The sequence below is a fragment of the Bubalus kerabau genome, chromosome 17 (genome assembly GCF_029407905.1).
Source record: "Bubalus kerabau isolate K-KA32 ecotype Philippines breed swamp buffalo chromosome 17, PCC_UOA_SB_1v2, whole genome shotgun sequence".
In the NCBI taxonomy this organism is placed as follows: Eukaryota; Metazoa; Chordata; class Mammalia; order Artiodactyla; family Bovidae; genus Bubalus; species Bubalus kerabau.
The window spans coordinates 60,153,110-60,165,969 of NC_073640.1; the positions used below are offsets into that span (position 1 = coordinate 60,153,110).

Below are 12,860 nucleotides of genomic sequence, written 5' to 3' on the forward strand. Positions count from 1 at the left end.
AAGAGGCTGCAGAGTTCTCCAAGAGAGATGGAAAAAGTTACCCAAGAACAACCAGAAATTCAAGCATGAGCGTGCAAGGCAGGGCTGCGGGGTGCAAGAGCCTAGTTAAGGACGAAAAGACAGCTTCAAGAGAGCAGGGGAAGTGCTGGGGAGGATGCGTGTGCAAGAGCGAGCGTGCAAGAAGCTTCATCAAAGAGTTGACAGTGGAGACGGACAAGGATCTGGGAAACGACGGGGCGAGGGAGTAGAGGGCCTGGCAAAGAGGAGAAGATACGGTTCCTGGGAGGCGAGGGTACAAGCAACAGTGGGGGAGGGGGGAGGGGCAAGGGGGTGGCGTGGGAGTGTCACTGTGAGACGGAGGGGTGGGTAGAGTGAGAATGTGGGGGTGCAGGATTAAGAGGAGAGGGTGCTTCAGGAGAACGAAGGCGCGAGTCTAGGGGGAGGCGCACGGTTTGAGAGAGGGCGAGGGAAAGGGTGTCCCAAGTGTGTCTGCAGCAAGGGCCCAGAGATTCTTCAGGAGAGAGGGGTGGGGGAGGGGAGGGCGCCCGTGGGAAGAGTCTGAGACCAGGGGGCTGTGGAGCGTGGGGAGACAGACGCCGTGGTGTGCCAGGGAAGCGGAGCGTGAGCCGGAAGCAAAGGCAGGCGGAGGAAGCCAAGGCGGAGCGCTCAAGACAGCCAGAGGGAGCATTTGTGCAAAATTGTAGCCCAGGAAGGGGAGAGAGGTGAGCAGGCGTGCAAAGGAGCGTGCAAGAGCCTGGGGGGGCGGGGGCTGCTGTGTGTGCTGGGGAGAAGGGAGGGTGGGGAGAGCCAGGGGCCTGGAGATGGGGGGAAGGGTGGTTAGAGGGGCGGCAGATGGTGGAATCTGAGGGCGTCCCCTTCCTCTGCGGCCTGGGGTACGACCCCCAACCGGTCAGGCTCAGGGCTGACCCTCTATGGCTCTGTCTGTCCCCCGCTCCCCAGAATCGACCCTTCCCTCCTTCTCCATTCCCCCGACTGTGATTTCCTCCAGCGCCCCTCCGCTCCCCCCACCCCTTCACACACACACACAGTCTTGTGTCAGCTGCCCCCTCCTGTGAGGTGCAAATGTCTGGCCGGGATCAGGCCACCTGGTGACTTCCGGCCTTGGGAGACAAGGGTCAGGGCGAAGTTCTAGCAGAGTCCCTGGCCCGGGGAGAGAAGGACTGTTAGGTTGGGGGGGGGGCGGTCAGAGGTCAAGAGGCCAGTAGGCTCAAGGGTTCTGTGGACGGGCTGGTCCGTCCAGGCCAGCCATCACCTCTCCAGGAAAAACTTGAGAGCCCGGTCGATGTTCATGCGGTGTCCCACCCTGGTCACCCCCAAATCGACGTAGTCCTCCTTGGTCAAGGCGGGAAGGTGGGAGCCATCGATCTCGTGGTCCAGGAACCGGGCCCGGTGTTCGGCCAAGCCCAGCCACTCTAGCCAGTCAGCCACATCGAACTTGGTCCAGAAGCCCAGAGGTTTAGCGCCGAATGGCTTGTCCGGGGGCAGGGAAAGCAGGCGGGTCGGTGAGAGGGAGCGGGAGGCCCCTGACAAGGCCCCGCCGAGACCCCCGGACATCCCGGGGTGCGGAGGTACAAAGACGGGGGCGAAGGGGTCGGCCGAGCCTCCTGCCCCTCCGGTGGGGGAGCCTCGGATGTCAAAGAGGCCCGGGTAGAGGGGTCCGGAAGGCAGGATGGGTAGGGACGAGGGCCGGGGCGCAGGGCTGACCTTGTGCTCCGAGGCGGGCAGCAATGAGGGGCTGGGGGCCCGGCGGAGCAAAGGTGGGCGCATCTCGAACTCCACGCCCTGGAGGTGGCGGGCGGACGTGGAGGAGGAGGAAGCCGATGGGGAGGTGGCCCCCGGGGCTGCAGCGGCTGAAGGGGACACCGCGGTTCCCGTGGGAAGTGGCGGCAGAGGTGGTTTGGACCAGTTCTGAAACAGGCTGCTCACGGGTTTGGAGAGGAGCGAGGACTGGGAGTCTTCAGAGAGTCTGGAATGTGATACGGGGGCGGGGGTGGGGGTGGAAGAGAAGGGTGGGGTCGGGGGCAAGGGCGGGGCGAGAAAGAGGCAGAGGTCAAGATATAGGGAGAGAGGAAGAGAGACAGGGCGGTGGGTAGAGAGATGGGAAGAGATGGAAGGGGCGAGCGAGGGGGTAAGATGGATGTCAGGACAGAAAATGAAGGGAGAGAAAAGTAAGAGGACAGGGAGGGCGACAGTCGAGAGAGATGAAAGAAAAAGAGACATTAAGTGATAATAATAATAATCGCCACCACTTACTGATGCTCACGTGTGCCAGGCATTGTTCTAAGTGCTTTTACAGATTGCATCTCAATGGAATCCCCGTGACAGCCCTGATGCAGGTTACTATTATTATCAGCAGCACAGAGAGGTTAAGTAACCTGCCTAAGGACACACAGCCAGGAAGTGGCAGAGCCCAGTTATATGGCACCAAAGTCTGAGCTCTTAACCACTACCCTATACTGCCTTTCGGGGTATGGCCAAGTCACAGCAGAGTGGAAGACAGGGAGACGGTGAGAGAGGAACAAAAAAAAGAAGCGGAGCATTCAGGGGAGAGAGATGGAAGGGGACAGGGGACAGAGAGAGAGAGAGAGATGAGAGGGCGATGAAAGAGAGAAGAAACGAGGGGAGAAAAGGGTTCCCCTCATCCCTTTAGCTCCCTCCACAACAGTCCCTGCCTCAGGGCCTTTGAACGGTTCCCTCAGCTTAGTGCTCTTGTCCCTTGAGGAGCCACACAGTTCGCTCCCTTCCCTCCTCCACTCTCTGTTCAGCTTGCCTTTTATTTGAGACACCTCTCCCAAACCATCCCATTGTTGTATTTTTTCCCTAGGATGATGGCAATGACTTTGTTTCCTGTCTGACCTCCACCTCTGCTTATCAGGCTGTGAGCTCTATAAGGGATATGCGTTGCTTGTTTTGTCCATTGTGGGATTCCCTCCCTCTCCCCCTGAAGGGTGGAGAAGGAAATGGCAACCCACTCCAGTGTTCTTGCCTGGAGAATCCCAGGGACGGGGGAGCCTGGTGGGCTGCCGTCTATGGGGTCGCACAGAGTCGGACACGACTGAAGTGACTTAGCAGCAGCAGCAGCCCTGAAGGGCGCCCGGTAACAGAACAGATGGCAAGTCAATCATTGGTGGACAGGTCAACTAAACTAAGCATCCTTTCCTCTGTCATCAGTGAGATGCCTCAAGATCTCAAAGACCTTAAAAACTACCTTAGAATATCACTGTAAGGATATCAAGCCCTTGAGCAGAATTAAAGTAAGCTCTGAAGAAGGACAAGAGGGTTAAAAAACCTCCGGACACTGTGTGTCTGAGTCAGGAATGTGACTATACTTTCCCTTAGATTAGAAGGCCTTGAACTTTGAGCTGATTCCAACTAGCTAGCTGCTTTGGAAAACTTCCTCCATCTATACTTGATGGCCTTTTAAGAGACCCCCTCCCCTCCTCCATCTCATGGTACAGTTGGCCTCAAAAACCCTTTTAGGTGAGTTCTATGCCTGCCTCCTTCTACAGAGAAGTAGATTCCTTTGCTGAAGGTCACCCAGTTAGCAAGTGCGGGGCTGGAAGCAGCCCCCCCCCTCCAAAAAAAAACACAAAAACCTAGCTCCAAAACCATGCTTGTAACCACCATGCCCTAAAGCCTCTTGTCTTGAAACAACACTGGGCTCAAAGGGACTCGAAGATTTCAGGGGTTGTCAGAACTGACAACCCACCAAGGAAACGGACATCGGCAAGTTGTGCTCCAATCTCCTCTGTTCATCACTCTTTTTGTTCATCATGGAATGTGGGTTGTCATGGTGATGGGAGGAGATCACAGAAGCTACTGAGATAAAGGGAAATTTCGAGTGCCTGGGAAAGCATGCTTCTCTAAGGGCAAACTTCTCCAAGCCAGCCTGGTTTCTGTTTTCTTTCTACCGCCTAAAGGGACAGGGTTGATGTGGAGGTGGACTCAGGTACCCACAGCATCAGCCCTCTGGCTTCCACTGCCAACCGCCAGCCCCGCACCCTGCTCACCTCTGCCGCTGCAGGGAGGAAGTCCGCTCGGGGACGTAGCTGGCTCCCCCGTGGTGGCTGTCCCCGCTTCCCCCGCTGCCTCCCCGGGCCCAGGGCAGAGCGCCACCAGCTGCCGAGGAGCCCCCAAACTGCTGAAGCTTGGAGCTGAGTTCACTGATGATGCTGGCTTTTACAGTGGCCAAGGCTGAGGCCTGAGGTTGGGCTAAGGGCCCCGGCAGAGGGGGCGGCGGCGGGCCCGGGCCCTCCTCCCAGGGCAGCAGCTTTCGAGGGAGGGAGGAGGCCGACGGCAAGGGCACTGGCGGACCTTCCGGCTCTACAGCCACGGGGCCGCCAGCCACACCTGCCGTCGAGGATCCCGGACAGCCGCTCAGGGCCAGCAGCCCATCGGTTCCCGCCCCCGTCACCGAGACAGTGGGGCTGGTGGGAGTGATAGGGTCTCGGAGTCCCCCACCGGGGCCCGGCCGCAGGCCTCCGCCGGCCCCGAGCGCCCGGCCCCGGAGCTTAGAGGGAGTCATGAGCTGCGGGGGGTATGGGGGGCCAGGAGTGCCGCTGCCCCCGAAGGCCTGGCCATCCAAGTAGGCCACGTAGGTATCCAGGAGCTCTGGTCCACCCGCCACGCTGGCGCCACCACTGCCTCCAACGCCGCCAGTTCCGCCCCCTGCGCCGCCCCCGCCTTCAGCCGACAGGCTGCTCAGCGTGGAGGCGCTGCTGATGGTCTCCAGGGGGTGGTCGCTGCTGCTCCGACTGTCCACCTCCTCAATACCAGAATCCGTGCCCGGGGGAGGGTCTGGGCCAGGCTGGGGGGCTGGGGGAGCCGGAGCGGCTGGGGCGGGAGGGCCTGGCGGAGGGGGGTCCCCAGGAGCCGCGGGGGCCCCCTGGGTCAGCGTTGCCACCTCGCTGTCATAGGAAGTCAGGCTGGATGCGGTCGAGTCCAGGGTGGGAGGGGCGGCGGCCACGGCCGGGGGCGGCACAGGGGGCAATGGGGTGGTCGGGATGGGTGGGTCCGGCAGCGGGTGGGGAGGCCCCGGCGTGAGAGGCGACTCCGGCTTCTCGAAGCTGTTGGAAAACTCGAGGGGCGGGGGCAGCGGTTCCACAAAGAGGAATTCTCCGTCTTCCACGTCCACCGAGGGGGCGGGCGGCGGCAGAACCAGCAGGGGGAGCCCGTTCTCTTCACTGCCCCTCGGGGAGGTCGGCGAGGGCGGCACAGAGCGGCGCGGGCTGGGCGGCGGGACCCCCGGCCCGTCCTCCGAGGGGGGCCCCCTTCCACCCGCCCCGCCGGCCCGGGGCTGGCAGTTCTCCAGGAACCGCACGTGGAGGGGCAGCCGCTCGGGCTCCTCCGGGGGGGCGCCGGATCGCCAGGGCTTGCTTATCCCGGGGTGCGGGGCGGGGGGCTCGGGCCCCAGCTGCAGCAGGAGGGGCCCGACCCCGGGAGCTGTGGGAGGCAGGCGGTGCAGCAAGGAGCGTCGGGCCGCCGGTGGGCTGGCCGGAAGGGACTTCTCCTGGCTGCCCAGCCCTGCCCGGTACCCCAGCTCCCGGCGGGCCGGGTCCGGGGGCGAGGCTCCCCAGAGGCGCAGCACTGGCTCGTGGTGGGCGTGGGGCGAGTGGTGGTGCGGGGTGGGTGGCGGGGCCTCGTAGCGGGGCGATGGGGGCCTTGGAGGGGGCTGGGGGGGCCCACCGCCCTCCGAGGACTCCTTCAGCGCCCGCTCCCGGGCGGCCAGGGCCAGCCCGAGTGGGGAGGCCGGGTCCAGGGCCTTGCCGGTCAGCGGGTGGACCAGGGGTCGCGGTGGCAGGAAGCTGGTGAAGGCGCTGCTGCCCCCGTAGGCTCGGCCGCCGGCCGCGTAGCCCGCGTAGCCGCTGCCGCTGCCGGCGCCCGCCGACTCCAGCCGGAGGTAGGGCTCGGCCGAAAACATGCCTTCGTCGATGGACTTGGAGTGGCGCAGCCGGGGGCCCGGAGGCGCCCCTGGGCCCAGCGAGCTGTCGCCGCCGTCCTCGTCCCCCGCGTCGGTGGAGAGGAAGAGCGTGGACCGCCGGCGGGCTTCGTTCTGCCAGCCCCCTTCCCTCCGAGCCGCCCCCACCAGGGCCGCTCCGAACTGGCTGGTGAAATCCAGGGTGGCCGGGCCGCTGGGCGAGGCAGGGGTGGGCACAGGCGAGGGGGGCGGCGGCACGGGCGACACGGCCGGGGCGGGGCTGGGCGCGGAAGAGCCGCCGCCGCCGCCGCCCGCGGCCTCGGGCTGGCTCGGGGGCTCCGCCTCGGTGCTGCTCCCCTGGCTGCTGCGGCCGCTGCTACTGGTGGACGGCGCCTTGATGATGATGGTGGGGATGGGGATGGAGTTCTTTTCCGACGGGGCGGCCGCGGCCGGCGGCGGAGGCGGCGGCGGCTGCGGGGACGCCGGAGACGTGGGCGAGGGGGCAGGCGGGAGGCCGCCGCCCTTCTGGGGCTCGCCTTCGACGACTTTGGTCTGCTTGACCAGCGGGCCCTTGCGCCCGCGGCCGGAACGGGCGGGCACATACATGGCTGCGCTGGCCGCCCGCGGAGGCAGCTGGAAGTAGCGCAGCGCGGGAGCCTGGGAGGGGCCGCCCGCGCCGCCCCCGCTGCCGTGGTGCGACGGGGACAGGGCACCTGGGGTCGGGCTGGGCCCGCCGCCCCGCCAGCCTCGTAGGCTGGGCTGGGGCCCCAGAGCCAGGCGGGGTGGGGGGTCGTCGGGGGAGCCGCCAGTCTCCATCTCCGGGGGGTGAGGCGGGTGGGCATGGTGGTGGTGGGGCTGGGGGGGCGGGGCGTGGTGGTGGTGGTGGTGGGGCGGGTGGTGGTGGGGTGGGGGCAGGGGCCCGCTGTGATACAGGCTCTTCTCTCGGCTCCCTATCCGGGTGTCAGGGGGAGCAGGCCCATCGAAGGACGCCGGGGACGAGGCCGGGTGGGTGCCACCTGAGCTGGGGTTGAAGGGCCCACCCCGGGGAGAAGGAGTGAGGCGCCCAGAGGAGGACGGGGCTGGAGGCGTGCTGTAGGGGGGCTCTGGTGGGGACGTGGTGGGCGGCGGGGGGATGTCCTCCGAACCAGGCACAGACAGGCTGCGGCTGAACTTCATGGCTGGGGGTGCTAGGTAGGGTCTATCGTCCTCTGCAGCCCCTGGGAAGACACAGAGGATCCAGGAGCAGGGCGGGGTGGGAGGGGTGGTCTCCCCTAACCCTATGGAGCTACAGTATTACAACAGCAGCACCCATGATGATGCTGATGGTGACACCCTGCTGCTGCTGCTGCTGCTAAGTCGCTGCAGTCGTGTCCGACTCTGTGCGACCCCATAGACGGCAGCCTACCAGGCTCCCCCGTCCCCGGGATTCTCCAGGCAAGAACACTGGAGTGGGTTGCCATTTCCTTCTCCAGTGCACGAAAGTGAAGTGAAAGTGAAGTCGCTCAGTCGTGTCTGACTCTTAGCGACCCCATGGACCGCAGCCTACCAGACTCCTTTGTCCTTGGGATTTTCCAGGCAAGGGTACTGGAGTGGGGTGCCATGGCCTTCACCCAGTAGGTGTTAAAGAGGAACATTAGTCCAGAGCTTCCTTCCCCAGCTGTGGTAAATGCAAATCCTCTCGATACAGTAATTCAGGTTGTGCACTGCACAACAGCAAACAGCAGAGGGAGCAAGAGAGGTGGGGCGAAATTCAGATGTACTTCCTCCCCAGGCCAGGAGGGGGCGCCTTTTCTAAGTCGTCCAAAGGTATAATATAGGATAAGAGAAGGCAATGGCACCCCACTCCAGTACTCTTGCCTGGGAAATCCCATGGACGGAGGAGCCTGGAAGGCTGCAGTCCATGGGGTCGCTGAGGGTCGGGCACGACTGAGCGACTTCACTTTCACTTTTCACTTTCATGCATTGGAGAAGGAAATGGCAACCCACTCCATGTTCTTGCCTGGAGAATCCCAGGGATGGGGGAGCCTGGTGGGCTGCCGTCTATGGGGTCACACAGAGTCGGACACGACTGAAGTGACTCAGCAGCAGCAGCAGGGGTCTTTTTGAAGAAGGAAATGGCAACCCCAGTATTCTTGCCTGGAGAATCCCATGGGCAGAAGAGCCTGGCTAGCTACAGTCCATGGGGTCACAAGAGTCGGACATTACCTAGTGACTAAACCACCACCACCACCACCAGGCGTCTCTTGCGGTGAGCAAAACTGGCTTGAGCCAGGAAGAGATACCTTGTTTATATGCATAGTTCTAGATTTCTTGTATAGGCAGAGAAGAAATGTAATTAGCACATCAAATCTGTGATTTCACAGATGGAGCTCAGGATGAGGTTAATATTTTAAAAGAGGGAGCCAATTTATAGGTAAGCAATGTCAGGTGGATGTAAGGGTAGCTGTTACTAGGCAAACGAAACGGGTGGACTGTGGACACCGAAGTTGGGGAAAAGCTAGATTCAAGCAGCAAGCCAACTTGGAGAAAACCGGAGGAGTGAAATCTTTTGCCTACTGATCAACTGCCAGGGCTCAGTCCTTGACTCTCTCTTCACCTCTGACTTCTCTCTCTCCCTTGACTATCTCAACCAGTGCCACCACTTCATTCACTACTTCCCTGCTGAAGACTCCCACGCTTGTCTTGGACCCCATCTTTGCCCCTGAGCTCTGGGCTCATGTATCCAAATGTTGCATCCTTTTGGATGTCTCATTGGCATCTCAAGCTCAGCAGACCCTAAACTGAGCTCCTGATCTCTCCTGTGATCTCCCCAAGCTGCTCTCTCAGCACATGGCAGCTCAGTCCCCCACACCTGCCTCAGGACCTTTGCACCGACTGTACCTGCTCCATGGAATGCCTTATCTCCAGACATCTCCACGGCTCCCCGCTCATCTCCAAGTTTCAGTTCAAACCTGCCCCCCAGCATGCCTGACCTCTCTCATTCTACTCTTTCCCCCCCCCCATAGCACTCACCACAATTAACATACTATATCATTTTCTTATTTCTCATCCTTATAATCTGTTGTCTGTCTTCCCCTGCTAGAAGGTAATTTCAACGAGGGCAGGACCCTTTAGGCTGCTTTGTTTCCTGACAAATCCCCAGTAGTCTAGCCTGGCATATGGTAGTGCTCAATAAACATCTGTAGAATGAATAAATAAATAAATGGAGTCAGGTATGAGAGAATGAACCAGAGTCTGTGGTGGGAGCTTTGACTTACTGCATCCAGGCAGGGGCAGTGATGCCTCCATTTTCTAGATGCAGAGCCCCAGGCCCAGAGAAGTGAAGCCACCTGCCCCTGATCACACAGCTGGGATGGACAAGAACCAGGATTCAAATCCAGGTTTGCTCAGCAACAAAGCCTGAACTCTTTGCCCAACTTCATTGTCACATATGGAAGGAGAAAAGAACATCCCCAGGCTCCCTTGTTTTCCCCATAAACCATCACCCTCCCAGCCTCCCCTTTCCCCTCCGGCATCCCTTACGCCCTCCCTGCAGGTGACATACCAATAGATTTTTGTCGGAGCATGAGCCCGGGTCCAGGAGGCAGGTAGGAAGGACGTTCATAACTTGGCTGGGAGCGGTGGTGGGGATCAAAGCTCGACTTGGGGTTGGCAGTCAGAGGAGGGGAGAGAAAAGAGAGCAGGGGAAGATCAGTCAGGTCATGGAAATCCATGGATTCCCCCCACGGCCATCCTCCTTCCCTTCTCCAGCCTCTGCAGGAAGGGAGAGGGGCATGAAGGAAATGGAAGGGAATTCTGGGGAAGAGAGATTTCTGAATCCTGATGGCAGCAGTGGGGAAGAAGAAAGCGGGGGGGGGGGAGGCAGATTATCAACTGAGTCTGCTCTGCTTCCAACCGATCACTAATCTGGGCACTTTTTCTCCACTCATGTTGTCACTGCTCAGGTCCAAGTTATCACTTGCAAGGATGGCTGCAATAGCCTCTTCCTTGGCTCCTGGCTGCCACCCCTGTCCTGACCCCCTTTCTAATCTACTCTTCACACAAGAGTCAGAGGAAGGCTTCCCTGGTGGTCCAGTGGTTAAGGATCTGTCTTATAATGCAAGGGACACGGGTCCGATCCCTGATCTGGGAAGACACCACATGTTGTGGAGCAACCGAGCCCAAGAGCTGGAATGACTGAGCCTGTGCACCACAGCTGAAGCCAGGGCACTCTAGAGTTGGTACTGCGCTACAAGAGAAGCCACCGCAGTGAGAAGTCTGTGTACCGCAACTAGAGAAAAGCCCATGCAGCAACAAAGACCCAGCACAAATAAATAAAAATCAATCAATCTTAAAAAAAAAAAAAAAAGAAAACGTGAGGGATATTTCTAAAAGAAATTCAGATCATGCTATTGCCCTGCTTAAAATCCTACTACAACATCTCACATCAGTTCAGAGGGGATCCGAATTCCCGAGTCTGATCTTCAAATCCCCCTGCAGCAGGCACTGCCTGTGCTCACCAGGTTACCTTCTTGGCCAGGATGCTGTGCCCGCACCCAGCTGCAGTGTCACCTGCCTGCAGCACTTGGCGGCCCCTTGTTCTGAAGAATCACCCTCCCCCAAAGGAGCTGATGTGCCCCAGCAGTTAGGTGTCCCCACTTCTGGGAGCAGCAGCCCGCAGCCCACTGACATGAACGTCTAAGGTGGGATTAACTCCATCCTGTCGTTCACACTCCAGAGCTCTGTGAGAGTTCAGGCTGAAGGGGAAATTCAGTCATCAGGCTTGCTGACCTCTGCAGCTCATCCTGTCTCCCCCACGCCCTTACAGGTTCCCCCTTAAGAAATCATTTTCTTGAGCATCCGTATCTCAGACTCTGATTCTAGGAAACCCAAACTAAGACACTATGTATGATCTAGCCCTTGCATCTTGCATCTTGCACCTTGCATCTCCCGCTCTGGTCCCACCATGCCCACGTTTTCTTGCTCCTCTGATGCCCCAAGGTCCATCCCTGTTTAGGACACTTACAAGTCCTGGATCTTCTCTCTACAATGGTTTCCTCCTAATCATCACAGATTCTTTTCCATCTTTACCTCTTCTGCTCAAACATCCCTTCCAGTCACAGCCTACTGCATTTCCCTGTCCTGTCTTCTTCAAGGCACTTCTCTCCATCTGAAATGATCTGGTTTGCTTGTTTACTGTCTCCCCAGCTAGAATGTTGGCTCCCTGAAGGCACCAGACATTATCCCTGGCGCTATGGGTACAGGGTCAAGGGCTTATGATAATTCTAGATGAGAAATGTTTTCATTTCTTTTCAGATAGGAAGGAGACTTGAATACAGTTCAGCCTGGATAACATTCAGGTTAGAGTTATTATAATTATTTGCTTACTTGTTTGTTGTCTGTCTTCCTCGGCATGTGGCCTACCCAATACCCATTCTACTCGGTAAGAACAGCCTGATCTTCTTTGGCACTTAATTAAGAGACTGTATTTTCCAACCTCCCTTGCAACTAGGTGTGGTCATGGGACTAAGGCAGGCCCAAATGCATAAGTGGAAGTGTTGTGTGCTATTTCTGGAAAGTCTCATTAGAGGTAACCCAAGAAGCAACAATGTGCCCTCCTTTGCACTCCTGTCTTTCCACTGTTCCTTGTTCCTGCTATCTGGAATGCTGGTGCAATAGCTGGAGCTCCAGCAGCCATTGTGGACTATGAGGGAACTTTGTGTCTGGGATGAGAAGGATCCTAGATCTTCACGACCATAGAGGGTACCACACCTCCCTTGGACTCCTTACTCCCGACTTGTTCAACATTACAGAGATATAAGCATTTATCTTGTTCAAACCACTGTTATTTGGAGATTTCTCTTACCGTGGAACCCAATTCCCCCAAAATACCCCCACTCCCTTTGCCAATGTAAATCCTCTAAAGGAAGTAACTTTGTTTGACAGGTTCCCTCCTATACTACCAGGACTGAGCACTAGGTCTAGCACACAGTAGGTGCTCAATAGATATCTGTAGAATGAAGGACATCCTGACAAGATGTGGCAAGCCACCAATGGGGTAACACTAGATCTCTTCAGATCTCTTCTGAGAGACTGATGGGGGGTGGATCACAGCGACAGAGGAGAAATCAAAGCGGGAGGAGGCAATGGAGGGGGTGGAATAAAAGTAGGCCGGTTAGGGTGACAAAGGAAGAGTTCCCCTAACCGAAGAGGATCCAGACTCAAGGGAGAGGTGTCTAATATTGGCACACTGGTAGACCTTCTAAGTGTGGGAGAAAGAGGGATCAAAGAATGGGTTAGTTCGGCACTAAGAGGGATCAGAGTGGCAGAGGAGGTGCCAGATTGACAGAGGAGGCATAATAGCGTCTGAGGAGGCTAGGAATGACTGCTTGAGGGGCGGACCAACTCAAGGTGGAACAGGCTGACCTCAGTTAACAAACTGGGAGCGTCCTCTCCCGCGCAGAGAGGGCAGCCAATCAGAGGGCGCCAGGTGCCGTGACGTCACCGGCTGCCTGGCAGGTTTCTCCCCAGGAAGTCGGCCAGAGGTCCCGCCCTCCTCTGTGCCACCTCCTGGGTCAGCTGAGGGTCCGGTGCCTCCACAGGAGAGCGTGCCCGGGCGCTGTGCACAGGCTACAGGCTGAAGATAGGCTGGGAAATTCACGTTAGGGAGCCAGCCCCAGAAAGGGGTGAGGGGAAAGAGACCGGCGTAGGAGGCTGATGGAGAGACAGAGCTAGACAAAAGACAGAGACGGGGGTCCAGAGGTGCGCGGGAGAGACAGGAGGGGACTTGAAACAGCAAGGCAGGGGGAAAAAAGTGGTCCTGCGAGGTCCTGCCATGGAGAGGGCCAGGGCCAGCCTAGGAGGGGAAAACATGCAGTCAGAAGGGTCAGACACGCCCCGGGAGGGGGAGAGGCAGAGAATGCAACCAAGAGGATATGGTAAA

At 58.9% G+C, this 12,860-nt stretch overlaps 1 protein-coding gene across 1 annotated transcript in view; it reads right to left on the reverse strand.

The window, feature by feature from the left end:
- Positions 1-1,269: 1,269 nt before the first annotated feature.
- The window catches only part of SHANK1 (SH3 and multiple ankyrin repeat domains 1), a 45,943-nt gene continuing 34,352 nt past the window's right edge, over positions 1,270-12,860 (reverse strand). The window contains exons 21-23 of the mRNA XM_055552883.1: positions 9,483-9,579; positions 4,032-7,155; positions 1,270-1,987 (exon numbers count right to left, since the gene is read on the reverse strand). Of these exons, the coding sequence (XP_055408858.1) occupies positions 1,270-1,987; positions 4,032-7,155; positions 9,483-9,579 (3,939 nt within the window). The remainder of the gene's footprint in view (positions 1,988-4,031; positions 7,156-9,482; positions 9,580-12,860) is intronic.